The 23,310-nt window shown below is 42.8% G+C and overlaps 1 protein-coding gene across 2 annotated transcripts in view; it reads right to left on the bottom strand.

Moving 5' to 3' along the window:
- Nucleotides 1–108: 108 nt before the first annotated feature.
- The window catches only part of dip2bb (disco-interacting protein 2 homolog Bb), a 77,445-nt gene continuing 54,243 nt past the window's right edge, over nucleotides 109–23,310 (bottom strand). For both annotated transcript variants that reach the window (XM_072451513.1, XM_072451514.1), the window contains 14 exons: nucleotides 22,732–22,812; nucleotides 20,345–20,468; nucleotides 18,697–18,818; nucleotides 17,505–17,616; nucleotides 17,143–17,252; nucleotides 8,926–9,056; nucleotides 7,597–7,765; nucleotides 6,668–6,838; nucleotides 6,204–6,265; nucleotides 4,733–4,790; nucleotides 4,587–4,661; nucleotides 3,876–4,050; nucleotides 2,686–2,809; nucleotides 109–509 (listed from right to left, as the gene is read on the bottom strand). In XM_072451513.1, the coding sequence (XP_072307614.1) occupies nucleotides 257–509; nucleotides 2,686–2,809; nucleotides 3,876–4,050; nucleotides 4,587–4,661; nucleotides 4,733–4,790; nucleotides 6,204–6,265; nucleotides 6,668–6,838; nucleotides 7,597–7,765; nucleotides 8,926–9,056; nucleotides 17,143–17,252; nucleotides 17,505–17,616; nucleotides 18,697–18,818; nucleotides 20,345–20,468; nucleotides 22,732–22,812 (1,767 nt within the window). In that variant the 3' untranslated portion in view covers nucleotides 109–256. The remainder of the gene's footprint in view (nucleotides 510–2,685; nucleotides 2,810–3,875; nucleotides 4,051–4,586; nucleotides 4,662–4,732; nucleotides 4,791–6,203; nucleotides 6,266–6,667; nucleotides 6,839–7,596; nucleotides 7,766–8,925; nucleotides 9,057–17,142; nucleotides 17,253–17,504; nucleotides 17,617–18,696; nucleotides 18,819–20,344; nucleotides 20,469–22,731; nucleotides 22,813–23,310) is intronic.

Genomic DNA, 23,310 nt, shown 5'->3' on the forward strand with positions numbered 1-23,310 from the left:
CCATTGTCACGAACAATCTTTGAATCGTGACGTTTTTCGCGCTATTAAAAGAAAAAAAAAGTGATATTGTGACATCCATAGTCCGCAATGATTCGCAGTTTTAAGAGGACAACGTATCATTTCTCCAATTGCGTTAACCTCTTCCTATTGTACAAGCCTCGGTCCGGACGTCGGGCTAAACCATTCCAACTTTGCGGGGTGTTAGCGGCCACGGCGGGGCGTTAGCGGCCGCGGCGTTAGCGGCCTCGCGGGGCGTTCACATGTTGTACGCCACGTAGATGGGGTCGAGCTGGTCCGCCAGGAAGGAGTCCCGCAGGTGCATGCGCTGCTTCTCGCCCCGGGAGTTGATGGGGATGACCCCGGGGTCCACGATGACGACCACGCCCACGATCAGGTGATGCTCCTCCAGGACCACGTTGGTGATGAGCGGCACCAGGTCCAGCGCGTCCTGCTCCGAGCCGCACAGTTCGGACACCACCACCAGCAGGTTGGTCCATGTAAACACAGCACTGAGCGGGAAACGGACACGTTATAAATATTATACACCACGTATGCTCAGATACACAGCCAGAAGTGATTTATTGTGATTTGATTGTGATTTGATTGTGATTTGACTGTGATTTGATTCTAATTTGTTTGTGATTTGAATGTGATGTGATTGTGAGGTGATTGTGATTTATTTGTGATTTGATTGTAATTTGATTGTGATGAGATTGTGATGAGATTCTGATGTGATTTGCTTGTGATTTTCTTATGATTTGATTGTGATTTGAATGTGATGTGATTGTGATGCGAGTATGATTTGCTTGTGATTTAATTGTAATTTGATTGTGATTTACTTATGATTTGCTTGTGATGTGAATGTGATGTCATTGTGATTTTCTCACGATTTGAAAGTGATTGCGATGTACGTGTGATTTGAATGTGATTGTGATGTACGTGTGATTTGACTGTGATTGTGATGTACGTGTGATTTGAATGTGATTGTGATGTACGTGTGATTTGACTGTGATTGTGATGTACGTGTGATTTGAATGTGATTGTGATGTACGTGTGATTTGAATGTGATTGTGATGTACGTGTGATTTGAATGTGATTGTGATGTACGTGAGATTTGAATGTGATTGTGATGTACGTGTGATTTGAATGTGATTGTGATGTACGTGAGATTTGAATGTGATTGTGATGTACGTGTGATTTGAATGTGATTGTGATGTACGTGTGATTTGAATGTGATTGTGATGTACGTGTGATTTGAATGTGATTGTGATGTACGTGAGATTTGAATGTGATTGTGATGTACGTGTGATTTGAATGTGATTGCGATGTACGTGTGATTTGACTGTGATTGTGATGTACGTGAGATTTGAATGTGATTGTGATGTACGTGAGATTTGACTGTGATTGTGATGTACGTGTGATTTGAATGTGATTGCGATGTACGTGTGATTTGACTGTGATTGTGATGTACGTGTGATTTGAATGTGATTGTGATGTATGTGTGATTTGAATGTGATTGTGATGTACGTGAGATTTGACTGTGATTGTGATGTACGTGAGATTTGAATGTGATTGTGATGTACGTGAGATTTGAATGTGATTGTGATGTACGTGTGATTTGAATGTGATTGTGATGTACGTGTGATTTGACTGTGATTGTGATGTACGTGTGATTTGAATGTGATTGTGATGTATGTGTGATTTGAATGTGATTGTGATGTACGTGAGATTTGAATGTGATTGTGATGTACGTGTGATTTGACTGTGATTGTGATGTACGTGTGATTTGACTGTGATTGTGATGTACGTGAGATTTGACTGTTATTGTGATGTACGTGAGATTTGAATGTGATTGTGATGTACGTGTGATTTGACTGTGATTGTGATGTACGTGTGATTTGAATGTGATTGTGATGTACGTGTGATTTGAATGTGATTGTGATGTACGTGTGATTTGAATGTGATTGCGATGTACGTGTGATTTGACTGTGATTGTGATGTACGTGTGATTTGAATGTGATTGTGATGTACGTGTGATTTGAATGTGATTGTGATGTACGTGAGATTTGAATGTGATTGTGATGTATGTGTGATTTGAATGTGATTGTGATGTACGTGTGATTTGACTGTGATTGTGATGTACGTGTGATTTGAATGTGTTTGCGATGTACGTGTGATTTGAATGTGATTGTGATGTACGTGTGATTTGACTATGATTGTGATGTACGTGTGATTTGAATGTGATTGTGATGTACGTGAGATTTGAATGTGATTGTGATGTACGTGTGATTTGACTGTGATTGTGATGTACGTGTGATTTGAATGTGATTGTGATGTACGTGTGATTTGAATGTGATTGTGATGTACGTGTGATTTGAATGTGATTGTGATGTACGTGTGATTTGAATGTGATTGTGATGTACGTGAGATTTGAATGTGATTGTGATGTACGTGTGATTTGACTGTGATTGTGATGTACGTGTGATTTGAATGTGATTGTGATGTACGTGTGATTTGAATGTGATTGTGATGTACGTGTGATTTGAATGTGATTGTGATGTATGTGTGATTTGAATGTGATTGTGATGTATGTGTGATTTGCATGTGATTTGCTTGTGATTTTAATGTGATGTACGTGTGATTTGCTTGTGATGCGTGTATTTCCCACAGCGTGTGGCGACGCACCTCTCAGCGATACTGCGATGCGCTCGGGACACGGAGATCTCGATGTCGATGGGGTGGTAGCGCAGCCCCCTCAGCTCCAGCGTCTCATCCAGGGCCCCGACCACAAACAGGGCGTCATGGCGATCTGGAGTCAAAGTATGACACACGAGTTCAAGGATCATCCAGAGACATGAACGGGAAGCGTGTGACGACGTGAATAAAACACTTAAACATGTTTATTATGTGTTCCGTTGCGGTTAGCCCAGGCAGCAAAACGCAATATCATCAACGTTTTACATCTGTTTTCACTCGGCTCAAACGTGTATCAACTGTTTGAATTTGAATCTTTGTTTTTGGGGAATTATCTCATGAACATATGATATTTTCACAATGCACCAGGACTGTCCTAAAATGTCTATATTTTGTTTCAACTACCGTATTTTCTGGACTATAAGTCACACCTTTTTTCATAGTTTTGCCCGAGGTGTGACTTATATGTGATATTATTTGTTATTTTCACGCTGGCAAACACAAGAGGGCGCTCTTGGCTCTAAGCGACGCAGAAGAAGAATCTGCACTTCCTCTACCTTTTTGTGGAGTTGTTTAGAAGTGACAAAGAGGAAGAAGAATTCAATGGATTTAGTGATTTGGGGTAAAACTGATGCTTTGGTAAACTTGTTAGCATGTTCTTTATGCTATAGTTATCTGAATAACTGTTCATATGTTACGTTAACATACCAGACACTTACCACAGTTCTGTCTGTGCCTCATGTAGCTGAAGGTGTTAGCGTTAGCATACGTACACCTGTTCACCATGTTCTCTCATCTGTTATTATTTTAAACTGCATTTCAAGATGAAATGTCTGTTCTTGGTCTTGGATTTTATCAAATACATTTCCTCAAAAAATGTGACTTATAATATATGTTTTTTCTTCTCTGTTATGCATTTTTTGGCTGGTGCGACTTGTACTACGGAAAATACGGTATTATTCATCATATTCATTGGAAGCTTCTCTGATTCTAACTCACGACAAAAGGACAGAAATACCACTTTACCCTTAATTACACAACACGTCTTTTTGAGATCATTTTTACATTAATTTTTTTCAGTTTTGAACAATGTACTCAATACTCTGCGATTACAATCATATTTCTTTTTACACATCGTCCACCGTTAAATGAAACGTGTCATTTTAAGAGAGTTTGTTCACCTCCACTGGCGTCCAATAACTCGGTCCTCTTGACAAAGCCCAAGTATCCGGTGCGGGCCCAAAGCGTCTGTGGATCTCCGAAGCTGAGTTTGGTGTTGAAGTGGTCGGCCTGAAGACTCTCCTCTCCGTAGATGGTGTAGTATCCGCTGGAGTTGTGAGGACTGTGCACCCAGATCTGAGGGACAGGAGAGGAGGATCTGCCTGGTTATTATGTGGAGAAACATCTGAAACGTCTGGAGAAACATCTGAAACATGTATAACCAGGCAGATCTGAGGGACAGGAGAGGATCTGCCTGGTTATTATGTGGAGAAACATCTGAAACATGTATAACCAGGCAGATCTGAGGGACAGGAGAGGATCTGCCTGGTTATTATGTGGAGAAACATCTGAAACATGTATAACCAGGCAGATCTGAGGGACAGGAGAGGATCTGCCTGGTTATTATGTGGAGAAACATCTAAAACGTCTGGAGAAACATCTGAAACATGCATAACCAGGCAGAACTGAGGGACAGGAGAGGATCTGCCTGGTTATTATGTGGAGAAACATCTGAAACATGCATAACCAGGCAGATCTGAGGGACAGGACAGGATCTGCCTGGTTATTATGTGGAGAAACATCTAAAACGTCTGGAGAAACATCTGAAACATGCATAACCAGGCAGAACTGAGGGACAGGAGAGGATCTGTGTGTGTGTCCTGTAGTTTTACCTCCCCGAGATGTGAATCGCCGAGCGGCCCTTTCGTCTCGGGGTTTACTATTATTACTCGAACTCCGGGCAAAATCTGAAAAGGAAATGCGTTTTTTGTAAAAGTTCAGCCGTGGAAAGCGGGAGTGAAACCTTCATGAACCTTACTTTCCCCGACTCCATCAGTGGAAGACTCTGCGGCGCTCCTCGCTCCACCAGTCGAACTCTGAAAACCACCACACGAACGCTCAGTGCAGTTTACGTCTTTGATTATGTCTTTATTTAGATTATCATTAAGATCCTGGTTCTGAGGGGATTCTAACATTCAAAGATCATAATTATTACCGTATTTGCTTTTTTCATAGTTTTGGCCGGGGTGCGACTTATACTCCAGAGCGACTTGTATGTGATATTATTTGTTATTTTCACACTGACAACCACAAGAGGGCGCTCTAGGCTCTAAGCGACGCAGAAGAAGAATCTGCACTTCCTCTACCTCTGGAGTTTGTGGAGTTGTTTAGAAGTGACACAGAGGAAGAAGAATTCAATGGATTTAGTGATTTGGGGTAAAACTGATGCTTTGGTAAACTTGTTAGCATGTTCTTTATGCTATAGTTATCTGAATAACTGTTCATATGTTACGTTAACATACCAGACACTTACCACAGTTCTGTCTGTGCCTCATGTAGCTGAAGGTGTTAGCATTAGCATACGTACACCTATTCACCATGTTCTCTAATCTGTTATTATTTTAAACTGCATTTCAAGATGAAATGTCTGTTCTTGGTCTTGGATTTTATCAAATGCATTTCACCCAAAACGCGACTTATATATGTTTTTATCTTCTCTATTATGCATTTTTTGGCTGGTGCGACTTATAGTCCAGAAAATAAGGTACTCAATATATCGTAGCGTATCAAAAATAGCAGAGATTGGCCTTTTGAGCTTTGGTGGAAAGGAACAAAGTACAAAGGTAAAACTTATTTTATTTGTGGTATTTGTGCTCTACTTAAGTACATTTTACAGAGGACATTTTTTTTACTTTAACTTTACTGCATTTGAGAGCAGGATGTGTACTTTTGACTCCACTACGTTGTTGAACTGGGCTGAAAAGTGGAAAGTACGTTTATTTTTATTTATCCAGATAAAACGTTCTGAGTTCAAGCCCCAGAACAAAAATACCGTATTTTCCAGACTATAAGTCGCACCAGCCAAAAAAGGCATAATAGAGAAGAAAAAAAAACATATATAAGTCGCACTGGAGTATGAAATGCAGTTGCAAGTGTGAAAATAACAAATAATATCACATATAAGTCGCTCTGGAGTATAAGTATAAGTATATAAGTATAAGTCGTACCCCGGCTAAAACTATGAAAAAAGGTGCAACTTATAGTCCGGAAAATACGGTAGATCTAAATTACAAAAAAAAAATAACATTATCAACGCAGTTACATCTGTGGAACCAAAATGAGCACAAATCTTTATTAAAATCACTACGTTTGTCACTTAAATAGTTCTCAAAATCAACTTGAACAATATTTGAATTGGATGCTTCAGTACTTTTTATGCGATACTTTCACCTTTACTCGAGTATTGTTTTGTCTGCTCTTGGATTAAAGGCGTGTTGCGTGTTCCGTACCTGTCGTGGCGGAGGGATTTCATGTCCACGTAAACCGTACACGGATCAGGTCCAGTCGTGCCCTGAGACCAAAACACACAACATGTTCATCGAGTCACAACAGCTCCAGGTTTAGGCAAATTTATGGGAAATTTATGCATTCATAACAATATAATCTTAATTCAAATATAGTTATGGGGGAATTTCTTTTTTTTTAAATATTTAATGCAATTATAAAGTCTATAAAAGGTTAAACTTCAACACAGACATCTAATTTATGCGAGTGGATAAATGTAATCATAAAACATAAACATATTCTGACAAAAACTATAATGCTACTACGATAAAAACAAATGTAAGACCATTAACTTGAAATCTAATCCTTTATTGTAGATTTTAATGCTTTTAATTTGGAAACTATGATCCTTTTTAAATGCTTTGAACAAACTACGCTGTTGGATGCTGTAAAAAGGCTGTAAAATGACCTGCAGACACACGGCGAGGTTGACCCGGGACCCGAAGGCGGTGCTGACCGCTCTGGACGACAAACCCACGTCTTTGAACAGTTTGGAGAAGGAGTGCGACAGGGCCAGGCGTGGGCGCTCTTCTGCGATCACCACGCAGCTCCGCACACACGATAAGTTCACTCCTCGCGCCTAAAAGACACAAAAAAACAGTTTCAATTTTACATTTAATTCTAAGTCTGATTTATTAAAGTTTTAGCTCCAATAATGAAGGAACAGGCTTTTCACATCCATCCAGTCGAAAAATATGATTAGTCATTTATGTGTAGTATTTGTTTTGTCTTATTGGTTTATATACCGTATTTTCCGGACTATAAGTTGCACCTTTTTTCATAGTTTTGGCCGGGATGCGACTTATACTTATATTCATACTTATATACTTATATTTATACTTATATACTTATACTCCAGAGTGACTTATATGTGATATTATTTGTTATTTTCACACTTGCAACCGCATTTCATACTCCAGTGTAACTTATATATGTGTTTATCTTCTCTATTATGCATTTTTTGGCTGGTACGACTTATACTCCGGAAAATACGGTATTATACATTATATCAGGTGAAGGCTTTACAATACACATGTTTCAGTCTCTCTTGCACTAGTTTCTTTTGAATCTTTAACTCGTTTCTGTCTGAATTTGCCATTTCTTATGTGCAGAATACACAAATAAAAATAGTAGAGAAATAAGTACAGATACTTATATTCTGAAACGAACTGAAGTAAAAGTAATTGTAAGATTGTAGAGAAGTAAAGCAACAAAGACGTTCCCTTGTCACTTTATGCCACTGACACAATCACAATCAAGTAGGAGAATCCAAGTAAACCCTTTTTTAAATGATGTGATAAAAGAACAGTATAAAGAGCTACAGCAGTGAGTGCGCACCTTGAGCAGGTCGGTCTGCGTGCCCAGGCCCCGGGTACACAGCTCCATCACAGAGTACGAGCAGAACGTGTCCCTGATACGATACTGACTCAGAGTGGTGAGCCACAGCGACACGCAAGTCTCCAGCTCGAACGGAGGGATGAGGATCGACTGGTGCCCCGAATAAACGCTGCAAACATCAAAAGCAACAGTTAGATGTACCACAACACAACCTGTCCACAAAACCAACAACACAACAAAACCAACAACACAAAAGACTCCAGCTCAAACGGAGGGATGAGGATCGACTGGTGCCCCGAATAAACGCTGCAAACAACAAAACCAACAGTTAGATGTACAACAACGCAACAAAACCAACAACAACACAATACAAAATTCTCCAGCTCGAATTGAGGGATGAGGATCGACTGGTGCCCCGAGTAAACGCTGCAAACAACAAAACCAACAGTTAGATATACCACAACGCAACAAAACCGACAACAACACAACCTGTCCACAAAACCAACAACACGAAACACTCCAGCTCAAACGGAGGGATGAGGATCGACTGGTGCCCCGAGTAAACGCTGCAAACATCAAAACCAACAGTTAGATGTACCATAACACAACAAAACCAACAACAACACAACCTGTCCACAAAACCAACAACACAACTCTCCAGCTCAAACGGAGGGATCAGGATCGACTGGTGCCCCGAATAAATGCTGCAAACAACAAAACCAAGAACAACACAACCTCTCACAGAATGCAGCCATGGGATTCACGTTACATACGTTCTACAATACAAATGCGTACAATACACACGCGTACAATACACACGCGTACAATACACACGCGTACAATACACACGCGTACAATACACACGCGTACAATACACACGTACAATACACACACGCGCACATCCGTCCCCCTTTTCGCTCCTCAATATGTTTCTGTATTGAACAGACCAGGCAGTGTTGAATCTACCGGTTTGTCATTGGCGCCACTAGTTTCGGCACCGCTCACGTCGTTCATCATGATGTCGATTTCATATTAAACACCACCTGTGCACTTTAACTTTGCGATTTGCATTCTGGGACGGAAACACGCCCAGCATTCTTAGAGTAATCACAACAAACATGGCGGCGCCCATGTCTGCTGTTCCCCCCCGCTCGCCTTCACTAACAAAATTAAGGATAACGGCGTAGAAAAGGTCGATTTTTGATTTTTCGATTGAAATATCTTCGGTTGGGAAGTATGCACACGTACAATACACACACGTACAACACACGCACGCACACACGCACACACAAACACACACACACACACAAGACTGTCATGTCACTCTACCTTGAAAGGCACCAGAGGACGAAGCCGAGGCCACAGTACGGGTCGAGGCAGATGGCGATCTGTCGAGACGAGTAAAGTTCACACTGGAGTTTGATGGAGCGACACAGAGCGCTGGCCGCGGCGTGAGAGATCTGAAACATGAAACACACTGGTGAGAGATCTGAAACATGAAACACACTGGTGAGAGATCTGAAACATGAAACACACTGGTGAGAGATCTGAAACATGAAACACACTGGTGAGAGATCTGAAACATGAAACACACTGGTGAGAGATCTGAAACATGAAACACACTGGTGAGAGATCTGAAACATGAAACACACTGGTGAGAGATCTGAAACATGAAACATGAAACACACTGGTGAGAGATCTGAAACATGAAACACACTGGTGAGAGATCTGAAACATGAAACACACTGATGAGAGATCTGAAACATGAAACACACTGGTGAGAGATCTGAAACATGAAACACACTGGTGAGAGATCTGAACATGAAACAAACTGGTGAGAGATCTGAAACATGAAACACACTAGTGAGAGATCTGAAACATGAAACAAACTGGTGAGAGATCTGAAACATGAAACAAACTGGTGAGAGATCTGAAACATGAAACACACTGGTGAGAGATCTGAAACATGAAACACACTGGTGAGAGATCTGAAACATGAAACACACTGGTGAGAGATCTGAAACATGAAACACACTGGTGAGAGATCTGAAACATGAAACACACTGATGAGAGATCTGAAACATGAAACATGAAACACACTGGTGAGAGATCTGAAACATGAAACACACTGGTGAGAGATCTGAAACATGAAACATGAAACACACTGGTGAGAGATCTGAAACATGAAACACACTGGTGAGAGATCTGAAACATGAAACACACTGGTGAGAGATCTGAAACATGAAACACACTGGTGAGAGATCTGAAACATGAAACACACTGGTGAGAGATCTGAAACATGAAACACACTAGTGAGAGATCTGAAACATGAAACACACTGATGAGAGATCTGAAACATGAAACACACTGGTGAGAGATCTGAAACATGAAACACACTGGTGAGAGATCTGAAACATGAAACACACTGGTGAGAGATCTGAAACATGAAACACACTGGTGAGAGATCTGAAACATGAAACACACTGATGAGAGATCTGAAACATGAAACACACTGGTGAGAGATCTGAAACATTAAACACACTGGTGAGAGATCTGAAACATGAAACATGAAACACACTGGTGAGAGATCTGAAACATGAAACACACTGGTGAGAGATCTGAAACATGAAACACACTGGTGAGAGATCTGAAACATGAAACACACTGGTGAGAGATCTGAAACATGAAACACACTGATGAGAGATCTGAAACATGAAACACACTGGTGAGAGATCTGAAACATGAAACACACTGGTGAGAGATCTGAAACATGAAACATGAAACACACTGGTGAGAGATCTGAAACATGAAACACACTGGTGAGGGATCTGAAACATGAAACACACTGGTGAGAGATCTGAAACATGAAACAAACTGGTGAGGGATCTGAAACATGAAACACACTGGTGAGAGATCTGAAACATGAAACACACTGGTGAGAGATCTGAAACATGAAACACACTGGTGAGAGATCTGAAACATGAAACACACTGGTGAGAGATCTGAAACATGAAACACACTGGTGAGAGATCTGAAACATGAAACACACTGGTGAGAGATCTGAAACATGAAACATGAAACACACTGGTGAGAGATCTGAAACATGAAACACACTGGTGAGAGATCTGAAACATGAAACACACTGGTGAGAGATCTGAAACATGAAACACACTGATGAGAGATCTGAAACATGAAACACACTGGTGAGAGATCTGAAACATGAAACACACTGGTGAGAGATCTGAAACATGAAACAAACTGGTGAGAGATCTGAAACATGAAACACACTAGTGAGAGATCTGAAACATGAAACACACTGGTGAGAGATCTGAAACATGAAACACACTGGTGAGAGATCTGAAACATGAAACACACTGGTGAGAGATCTGAAACATGAAACACACTGATGAGAGATCTGAAACATGAAACACACTGGTGAGAGATCTGAAACATGAAACACACTGGTGAGAGATCTGAAACATGAAACAAACTGGTGAGAGATCTGAAACATGAAACAAACTGGTGAGAGATCTGAAACATGAAACACACTGGTGAGAGATCTGAAACATGAAACACACTGGTGAGAGATCTGAAACATGAAACACACTGGTGAGAGATCTGAAACATGAAACACACTGGTGAGAGATCTGAAACATGAAACACACTGATGAGAGATCTGAAACATGAAACATGAAACACACTGGTGAGAGATCTGAAACATGAAACACACTGGTGAGAGATCTGAAACATGAAACATGAAACACACTGGTGAGAGATCTGAAACATGAAACACACTGGTGAGAGATCTGAAACATGAAACACACTGGTGAGAGATCTGAAACATGAAACACACTGGTGAGAGATCTGAAACATGAAACACACTGGTGAGAGATCTGAAACATGAAACACACTGGTGAGAGATCTGAAACATGAAACACACTGATGAGAGATCTGAAACATGAAACACACTGGTGAGAGATCTTAAACATGAAACACACTGGTGAGAGATCTGAAACATGAAACACACTGGTGAGAGATCTGAAACATGAAACACACTGATGAGAGATCTGAAACATGAAACACACTGGTGAGAGATCTGAAACATTAAACACACTGGTGAGAGATCTGAAACATGAAACATGAAACACACTGGTGAGAGATCTGAAACATGAAACACACTGGTGAGAGATCTGAAACATGAAACACACTGGTGAGAGATCTGAAACATGAAACACACTGGTGAGAGATCTGAAACATGAAACACACTGATGAGAGATCTGAAACATGAAACACACTGGTGAGAGATCTGAAACATGAAACACACTGGTGAGAGATCTGAAACATGAAACATGAAACACACTGGTGAGAGATCTGAAACATGAAACACACTGGTGAGGGATCTGAAACATGAAACACACTGGTGAGAGATCTGAAACATGAAACAAACTGGTGAGGGATCTGAAACATGAAACACACTGGTGAGAGATCTGAAACATGAAACACACTGGTGAGAGATCTGAAACATGAAACACACTGGTGAGAGATCTGAAACATGAAACACACTGGTGAGAGATCTGAAACATGAAACAAACTGGTGAGAGATCTGAAACATGAAACAAACTGGTGAGAGATCTGAAACATGAAACACACTGATGAGAGATCTGAAACATGAAACACACTGGTGAGAGATCTGAAACATGAAACACACTGGTGAGAGATCTGAAACATGAAACACACTGGTGAGAGATCTGAAACATGAAACACACTGGTGAGAGATCTGAAACATGAAACACACTGGTGAGAGATCTGAAACATGAAACACACTGATGAGAGATCTGAAACATGAAACACACTGGTGAGAGATCTGAAACATGAAACACACTGGTGAGAGATCTGAAACATGAAACACACTGGTGAGAGATCTGAAACATGAAACACACTGGTGAGAGATCTGAAACATGAAACACACTGATGAGAGATCTGAAACATGAAACACACTGGTGAGAGATCTGAAACATTAAACACACTGGTGAGAGATCTGAAACATGAAACATGAAACACACTGGTGAGAGATCTGAAACATGAAACACACTGGTGAGAGATCTGAAACATGAAACACACTGGTGAGAGATCTGAAACATGAAACACACTGGTGAGAGATCTGAAACATGAAACACACTGATGAGAGATCTGAAACATGAAACACACTGGTGAGAGATCTGAAACATGAAACACACTGGTGAGAGATCTGAAACATGAAACATGAAACACACTGGTGAGAGATCTGAAACATGAAACACACTGGTGAGGGATCTGAAACATGAAACACACTGGTGAGAGATCTGAAACATGAAACAAACTGGTGAGGGATCTGAAACATGAAACACACTGGTGAGAGATCTGAAACATGAAACACACTGGTGAGAGATCTGAAACATGAAACACACTGGTGAGAGATCTGAAACATGAAACACACTGGTGAGAGATCTGAAACATGAAACAAACTGGTGAGAGATCTGAAACATGAAACAAACTGGTGAGAGATCTGAAACATGAAACACACTGATGAGAGATCTGAAACATGAAACACACTGGTGAGAGATCTGAAACATGAAACACACTGGTGAGAGATCTGAAACATGAAACACACTGGTGAGAGATCTGAAACATGAAACACACTGGTGAGAGATCTGAAACATGAAACACACTGGTGAGAGATCTGAAACATGAAACAAACTGGTGAGGGATCTGAAACATGAAACACACTGGTGAGAGATCTGAAACATGAAACACACTGGTGAGAGATCTGAAACATGAAACACACTGGTGAGAGATCTGAAACATGAAACACACTGGTGAGAGATCTGAAACATGAAACACACTGGTGAGAGATCTGAAACATGAAAAACTGGTGAGAGATCTGAAACCTGAAACAAACTGGTGAGAGATCTGAAACATGAAACAAACTGGTGAGGGATCTGAAACATGAAACACACTGGTGAGAGATCTGAAACATGAAACACACTGGTGAGAGATCTGAAACATGAAACACACTGGTGAGAGATCTGAAACATGAAACACACTGGTGAGAGATCTGAAACATGAAACAAACTGGTGAGAGATCTGAAACATGAAACACACTGATGAGAGATCTGAAACATGAAACACACTGGTGAGAGATCTGAAACATGAAACACACTGGTGAGAGATCTGAAACATGAAACATGAAACACACTGGTGAGAGATCTGAAACATGAAACACACTGGTGAGAGATCTGAAACATGAAACATGAAACACACTGGTGAGAGATCTGAAACATGAAACACACTGGTGAGAGATCTGAAACATGAAACACACTGGTGAGAGATCTGAAACATGAAACAAACTGGTGAGAGATCTGAAACATGAAACAAACTGGTGAGAGATCTGAAACATGAAACACACTGATGAGAGATCTGAAAAATGAAACACACTGGTGAGAGATCTGAAACATGAAACACACTGGTGAGAGATCTGAAACATGAAACAAACTGGTGAGAGATCTGAAACATGAAACAAACTGGTGAGAGATCTGAAACATGAAACACACTGATGAGAGATCTGAAACATGAAACACACTGGTGAGAGATCTGAAACATGAAACACACTGATGAGAGATCTGAAACATGAAACACACTGGTGAGAGATCTGAAACATGAAACACACTGGTGAGAGATCTGAAACATGAAACATGAAACACACTGGTGAGAGATCTGAAACATGAAACACACTGGTGAGGGATCTGAAACATGAAACACACTGGTGAGAGATCTGAAACATGAAACAAACTGGTGAGGGATCTGAAACATGAAACACACTGGTGAGAGATCTGAAACATGAAACACACTGGTGAGAGATCTGAAACATGAAACACACTGGTGAGAGATCTGAAACATGAAACACACTGGTGAGAGATCTGAAACATGAAACAAACTGGTGAGAGATCTGAAACATGAAACAAACTGGTGAGAGATCTGAAACATGAAACACACTGATGAGAGATCTGAAACATGAAACACACTGGTGAGAGATCTGAAACATGAAACACACTGGTGAGAGATCTGAAACATGAAACACACTGGTGAGAGATCTGAAACATGAAACACACTGGTGAGAGATCTGAAACATGAAACACACTGGTGAGAGATCTGAAACATGAAACAAACTGGTGAGGGATCTGAAACATGAAACACACTGGTGAGAGATCTGAAACATGAAACACACTGGTGAGAGATCTGAAACATGAAACACACTGGTGAGAGATCTGAAACATGAAACACACTGGTGAGAGATCTGAAACATGAAACACACTGGTGAGAGATCTGAAACATGAAAAACTGGTGAGAGATCTGAAACCTGAAACAAACTGGTGAGAGATCTGAAACATGAAACAAACTGGTGAGGGATCTGAAACATGAAACACACTGGTGAGAGATCTGAAACATGAAACACACTGGTGAGAGATCTGAAACATGAAACACACTGGTGAGAGATCTGAAACATGAAACACACTGGTGAGAGATCTGAAACATGAAACAAACTGGTGAGAGATCTGAAACATGAAACACACTGATGAGAGATCTGAAACATGAAACACACTGGTGAGAGATCTGAAACATGAAACACACTGGTGAGAGATCTGAAACATGAAACATGAAACACACTGGTGAGAGATCTGAAACATGAAACACACTGGTGAGAGATCTGAAACATGAAACATGAAACACACTGGTGAGAGATCTGAAACATGAAACACACTGGTGAGAGATCTGAAACATGAAACACACTGGTGAGAGATCTGAAACATGAAACAAACTGGTGAGAGATCTGAAACATGAAACAAACTGGTGAGAGATCTGAAACATGAAACACACTGATGAGAGATCTGAAAAATGAAACACACTGGTGAGAGATCTGAAACATGAAACACACTGGTGAGAGATCTGAAACATGAAACAAACTGGTGAGAGATCTGAAACATGAAACAAACTGGTGAGAGATCTGAAACATGAAACACACTGATGAGAGATCTGAAACATGAAACACACTGGTGAGATATCTGAAACATGAAACACACTGGTGAGAGATCTGAAACATGAAACACACTGGTGAGAGATCTGAAACATGAAACACACTGGTGAGAGATCTGAAACATGAAACACACTGGTGAGAGATCTGAAACATGAAACACACTGATGAGAGATCTGAAACATGAAACACACTGGTGAGAGATCTGAAACATGAAACACACTGGTGAGAGATCTGAAACATGAAACACACTGGTGAGAGATCTGAAACATGAAACACACTGGTGAGAGATCTGAAACATGAAACACACTGGTGAGAGATCTGAAACATGAAACACACTGGTGAGAGATCTGAAACATGAAACAAACTGGTGAGAGATCTGAAACATGAAACACACTGGTGAGAGATCTGAAACATGAAACAAACTGGTGAGAGATCTGAAACATGAAACAAACTGGTGAGGGATCTGAAACATGAAACACACTGGTGAGAGATCTGAAACATGAAACACACTGGTGAGAGATCTGAAACATGAAACACACTGGTGAGAGATCTGAAACATGAAACACACTGGTGAGAGATCTGAAACATGAAACACACTGGTGAGAGATCTGAAACATGAAACACACTGGTGAGAGATCTGAAACATGAAACACACTGGTGAGAGATTTGAAAAATGAAACACAGTTGAGTCAGGTCAAGGTGTAATTTATGAGGGTAATTAATTCCCTGCATTTGACCCATCCTTCAGTGTGGCTGGGGGAACTGTCCTTCAGTGTGGCTGGGGGAGCTGTCAGGATCTTAACAGGCTTTGTTTTGGGTTGATGGGAGGAAACCCAGATAGACACGAGGGAGAACATGCAAACTCACACAGAACCATCCGGGAGTCAAACCCACAACCTTTTTGCTGCGAGCAACGCAGCCAAGGTCCCATTCTTGAGAATCCAATCCTCTGTGTGGTTCTTCTGCTCTGTATGGTTCCTCTGCTCTGCGTGGTTCCTCTGCCCTGCGTGGTTCCTCTGCCCTGCGTGGTTCCTCTGCCCTACGTGGTTCCTCTGCTCTGATTGGTTCCTCTGCCCTGCATGGTTCCTTCTCCCTGCATGGTTCCTCTGCTCTGTATGGTTCCTCCTCCCTGCGTGGTTCCTCCTCCCTGTGTGTTTCCTCTACCCTGTGTGTTTCCTCTACCCTGTGTGGTTCCTCTACCCTGTGTGGTTCCTCTACCCTGTGTTGTTCCTCTACCCTGTGTGGTTCCTCTATCCTGGTGGTTCCTCTACCCTGCGTGGTTCCTCTGCCCTGCGTGGTTCCTCTTCCCTGCATGGTTCCTCTGCCCTGGTGGTTCCTCTGCCCTGGTGGTTCCTCCTCCCTGTGTGGTTCCTCTGCTCTGTATGGTTCCTTTGCCCTGCATGGTCCCTCCTCCCTGCATGGTTCCTCCCTGCATGGTTCCTCCCTGCATGGTTCCTCCCTGCGTGGTTCCTCACCTTGACGCCGGTCAGCATGCCTGTGGTGGACACGCTGAAGTCCAGGTACGCGATCATCTCTGCAGTCGGAGGTTTGTAGATCTGAGGCGGGCGTCGTCGAGGGAGGTCATCTGATACAAAACACAACAACAACAACAACAACAACAACACCACATCATCTCATATTCTTAGACGTTTAAGTTTGTATTTATTTATTTTTGTGTTTATATATCAAAGTGTAATATAAAGCATCTAGAACCCGTCAGTCTCCATATTTCAACCTTGAGTCTTAAATAATCGACTGCAGCAGAATTTCTTACAGTTTTCTGAACCAATAAATACACAATAATTAATACAAGATAATTATGGTCAGTAAATCTCACCTGTGTCAATGATCGTTGGCCAAGTTTTAATATTGACAGAAGCCGCCGCCTCCTTTGAGCGCAGGATCCTGGTGAGGTTCTGAGTGGTCAGGATACAAGCTGCTCTGCTGACCTGAGGAGACGGGACAGAGACTTCTTTATTATGCGGAAAACTATTCTGGACAAAAAGAAACAGAATCGGACCCGTTCTTCTATCTGCATTAGATTAAAATCTAATAAATGCAGTTATTTTACACTTGTACTTATTGACTGTGCCGTCCAAAAGTCAATCTGGAGGAATAATGTTCTACACGTGACATATTTGTTCATATTTCTTGTTTTAGCGCTCATACAAGAGTTTTATGTTCCCCATAGAGCGGTCGCTGTTCAACTCCAGATCTCTGCTGCGGCGTTTTGTTCTGGAGCGTCTTTATTCGGTTCTAGAGCGTATTTATTCTGTTTTGGAGCGTCTTTAGTTTGTTCTGAATCATCTTTAGTTTGTTCTGGAGCGTCTTTAGTTTAATCTGGAGCGTCTTTAGTTTGTTCTGGAGCGTCTTTAGTTTGTTCTGGAGCGTCTTTAGTCTGTTCTGGAGCTTCTTTAGTTTGTTCTGGAGCGTTTTTAGTTTGTTCTGGAGCGTCTTTATTCAGTTCTGGAGCGTCTTTATTCAGTTCTGGAGCGTCTTTAGTCTGTTCTGGAGCATATTTAGTCTGTTCTGGAGCGTCTTTAGTTTGTTCTGGGGAGTCTTTAGTCGGTTCTGGAGCGTCTTTAGTCTGTTCTGGAGCGTTTTTAGTTTGTTCTGGAGTGTCTTTATTCAGTTCTGGGACGTCTTTAGTTTGTTCTGAATCATCTTTAGTTTAATCTGGAGCGTCTTTCGTTTGTTCTGGAGTGTCTTTAGTCGGTTCTGGAGCGTCTTTAGTCGGTTCTGGACCGTCTTTAGTCGGTTTTGGACCGTCTTTAGTCTGTTCTGGAGCATCTTTAGTCTGTTCTGGAGCGTCTTTAGTTTGTTCTGGAGCGTCTTTAGTCGGTTCTGGAGCGTCTTTAGTCGGTTCTGGAGCGTCTTTAGTCTGTTCTGGAGCGTTTAACTGCCTGAACCTCCTGAACTTTCCTCCTTTGCTCAGGAAAACTTCGCTGCGGGATCTGACAGAGTGTGTTAGGTCCAAACAGACGTTAGCACGTTAGCACGTTGAGCGCCCTGCTTCAGATAACACTCACGTCGATGATCATGCGCACGGTGGGCAGAGTGGCAGCCAGGTTTTGGGGATGAGGCGGTCTGACGTTGACTGGGACACACCCGGCGTAGAGACAACCGTAAAACGCAGCGATCAAGTCAATGCCTAAAGGACACACAAACGTTTATTTATCACAAATGTTTCATAAAAATACTTCCTGTTACTCCATTCTGACTGCAGCCCTAAACTACAAAAGTAAACACTCAAATATGGGCGACTCTTTTTGAACTGCATAACATATTCGTACTCGGGGGGATATTAAAAATACTATCAACTCCACAAGGCAAATGACAATCCTACAGCGAGACACTTCGAGACGTTTCACCTGTAACTGACAAAACTATCCAGGAGATCATCACCAGTCTGAGTTCGTCTACATTAAGGCTGTGCTCAATATATCGATATCGTGATACATCGTGACGGACTTCTTGGCAATACGTGTATCGATGCAGAAATGTGTATCGTGAAACGCTTCAGCAACATGAAGTCTTTCGAAATTACAGAGTTTTCAAGGGATTTGCATGAATCAGGACACGTATCGTATCGTGGACCCTGTATTTGGATATGTATTGCATCGTGAGGTACTAGGCAATACCCAGCCGTAGTCTACATACTTCCTGGATGAGTTGCCCACTCGATTTTTAAAGTCTGTGTTGACACCAATCGCTGACATAGTGAATATGTCACTTCAGCCCAAAGGCCTTGAAAACAACATAAAGCCTCTGATAAAGAAGAGCGGTCTGGATGCCACAGCAATGAAGATTTATCGGCCCATCTCTAACCCGCCGTTTCTGGGCCACCAACAGCTAAACCACTTCCTCAAGAACTCTTTTGATCTTTTTCAGTCAGGTTTCAGATCACATCACAGAAGCTGATCTCATTCAAGTGACACATGACATCCGCCTGAACACTGACACGGGCAAAGCCTCAGTCTTAATTCTGTTTGATCTGAGTGCTGCTTTTGACACTGTCGATCATGGGTCTCACTTACAGAGACTGGAGGACTGGGTGGGCATCACTGGCCCCGCCCTGAACTGGTTAAGGTCCTATCTGGAAGACGGGAAGTACTTTGTGTCTCAGGCCACATGCCCCTGACCTGTGGGGTTCCCCAAGGGTCAGTCCTGGGACCCCTTCTGTTCATCCTCTACATGCTGCCGTTAGGTCAGCTGATACACAGTGAAAATGTGTCCTATCACAATGATGCAGACGAGTCAGATCGGCAGGTGAATCTGGACCAGTGGATTCACTCTGTCACTGCATCAACAGATCAGTTTGTGGAGGCAAAACAACTTTCTCCAGCTGAACTCAGACAAGACTCAAATCATCGTCTTTGTCCCACAGAAACAAAGAGAAAGTGTTAGCGTCACCTCCAGAGTCTCGCTCTAAAACCGACAAATCAAGTTAGAACTCTGGAGGTAAAAATGGGCTCAGACTTGAACTTTAACACGTCAAATCAATAACATCAACCAATCAAAAGTGTGTTGTGAACGCAGCCCAACACTTCAGAGCGATGAACGTAAGAACCAGTTTCTCACATCGTTTTTGGCGACTCTATCTACGCACGTTTAGCACACACGGCGGATTTCCATGGCAACGGCCGAGCTCTATTCCAGCCCTATGTTCATGTTCACCTGGAGGGTAAAGCAGCACCACGTTCTCCCCGGTGTTGATGCTGCCCTTCTCCATCAGGGCCGCCGCGATCTTCTCCGCCCGTTTGTGGAGCTGGACACACGTGGCTGTGCTCACCGTCATGCCCTGGACAAGAAAGCAGAGCAACACGCTTTCACAACACGCTTCACCAACACGCTTTCACCGACACGCTTTCACCGACACGCTTTCACCAACACGCTTCACTGACACGCTTTCACGACACACTTTCACGCTTTCACCGACACGCTTTCACCGATACGCTTCACCGACACGCTTTCACCAACACGCTTTCACGACACGCTTCACCGACACGCTTTCACTGACGCGCTTTCACTGACACGCTTTCACTGACACGCTTTCGTTGACACGCTTTCACAGACACGCTTCACCAACACGCTTTCACCAACACACTTTCACGACACGCTTTCACGACACGCTTCACCGACACGCTTTCACAGACACGCTTTCACCAACACGCTTTCACGACACGCTTCATCCACACGCTTTCACCGACACGCTTCATCCACACGCTTTCACCGACACGCTTTCACAACACGCTTCATCCACACGCTTTCACAACACGCTTCATCCACACGCATTCACAACACGCTTTCACGATACGCTTTCACGACACGCTTTCACGACACGCTTTCACCCACACGCTTTCACGACACGCTTCATCCACACGCTTTCACAACACGCTTTCACGACACGCTTTCACGACACGCTTTCACGACACGCTTCATCCACACGCTTTCACAACACGCTTTCACCCACACGCTTCATGCACACGCCTTCACCGACACGCTTTCACAACACGCTTCCTCCACACGCTTTCACGATACGCTTTCACGGCACGCTTCACCAACACGCTTTCACGACACGCTTTCACCCACACGCTTTCACGACACGCTTCACCGACACGCTTTCACGACACGCTTTCACCCAAACGCTTTCACCCACACGCTTTCACCGACACGCTTTCACCGACACGCTTTCACGACACGCTTCACCGACACGCTTTCACCAACACGCTTTCACCAACACGCTTTCACGACAAGCTTCATCCACACGCTTTCACCGACACGCTTCATCCACACGCTTTCACCGACACGCTTTCACAACACGCTTCATCCACACGCTTTCACAACACGCTTCATCCACACGCTTTCACAACACGCTTTCACGACACGCTTTCACGACACGCTTTCACCCACACGCTTTCACGACACGCTTCATCCACACGCCTTCACCAACACGCTTTCACAACACGCTTCATCCACACGCCTTCACCAACACGCTTTCACGACACGCTTCATCCACACGCTTTCACCGACACGCTTCATCCACACGCTTTCACCGACACGCTTTCACAACACGCTTCATCCACACGCTTTCACAACACGCTTTCACAACACGCCTTCACCAACACGCTTTCACAACACGCTTTCACTGACACGCTTTCACCGACACGCTTTCACCGACACGCTTCACCGACACGCTTTCACGACACGCTTCACCGACACGCTTTCACTGACACGCTTTTACGACACAATTCATCCACACGCTTTCACCGACACGCTTCATCCACACGCTTTCACCGACACGCTTTCACAACACGCTTCATCCACACGCTTTCACAACACGCTTCATCCACACGCTTTCACGACACGCTTTCACGACACGCTTTCACGACACGCTTCATCCACACGCCTTCACCGACACGCTTTCACAACACGCTTCATCCACACGCTTTCACCGACATGCTTTCACGGCACGCTTTCACCGACACGCTTTCACGACACGCTTTCACCCACACGCTTTCACGACACGCTTTCACAACAGGCTTCATCCACACGCTTCCTCCGACACGCTTTCACGGCACGCTTCACCAACACGCTTTCACGACACGCTTTCACCAACACGCTTTCACGGCACGCTTCACCAACACGCTTTCACGACACGCTTCATCCACACGCCTTCACCGACACGCTTTCACCGACACGCTTTCACGGCACGCTTCACCGACACGCTTTCACCGACACGCTTTCACGACACGCTTTCACCGACACGCTTTCACCGACACGCTTTCACGACACGCTTTCACGGCACGCTTCACCGACACGCTTTCACGACACGCTTTCACCGACACGCTTTCACGGCACGCTTCATCCACACGCTTTCACAACACGCTTTCACGACACGCTTCATCCACACGCTTCATCCACACGCTTTCACCGACACGCTTTCACAACACGCTTCAACGACACGCTTCATCCAAGGCAAAAATATATATGTAAAATAAAATGAATGAAATGAATAAAATGAATAAAATGAATTGAACACATTTACATGAGACACTTCTGACCTTTGCGTTGAGGAGCACAAACAGCACATGGTCCGGGTCGCTCTGCGCTCTCCACTGCAGGGCGTCGACCAAATACTGATGCTGAACCAAACAACAGAGAGAACAATGAGAACACCACATGGGAGAGCACTTTGTTACCACGGCAACAAAAAGGATCACGTTCTCATCTGGTTATTACAAAATACAGCGGCAATTACACGTCGAAACAAACAAAGACATGCGCTTGCAAAATCATTAAAAAAAAGCAACACTATGCAACTTTTCTACTGCCAAAACTGAAGGAATATCGTTTTCAGATTTTACAGTGGTTTGAACGTGGTTATTTGAAAGTTGGATGTTTTAAAGATACATAGTGTTCCTTTAAACATTAGCTTTGCATATCTCAACAAAACATGCATTTACTGTTTGGCTCAAGGGCGGTTCTAACAGTACTTTTGTATAAATTGTACTTTTTCCATTCTATTATTCTATTATTCTCTATTTATTCTTTGAAAATCCAGATTTGATGCATTATTTAATGTTTTGTCCTTCCGACTCATTATAAATCAGAATCAGGTCCAAACAGTTTCTCCTAAAGTT

The sequence above is a fragment of the Eucyclogobius newberryi genome, unplaced genomic scaffold (assembly GCF_026437365.1).
Source record: "Eucyclogobius newberryi isolate DKJ021-1_F unplaced genomic scaffold, fEucNew1.0.hap1 SCAF_19, whole genome shotgun sequence".
NCBI classification, from domain to species: Eukaryota; Metazoa; Chordata; class Actinopteri; order Gobiiformes; family Gobiidae; genus Eucyclogobius; species Eucyclogobius newberryi.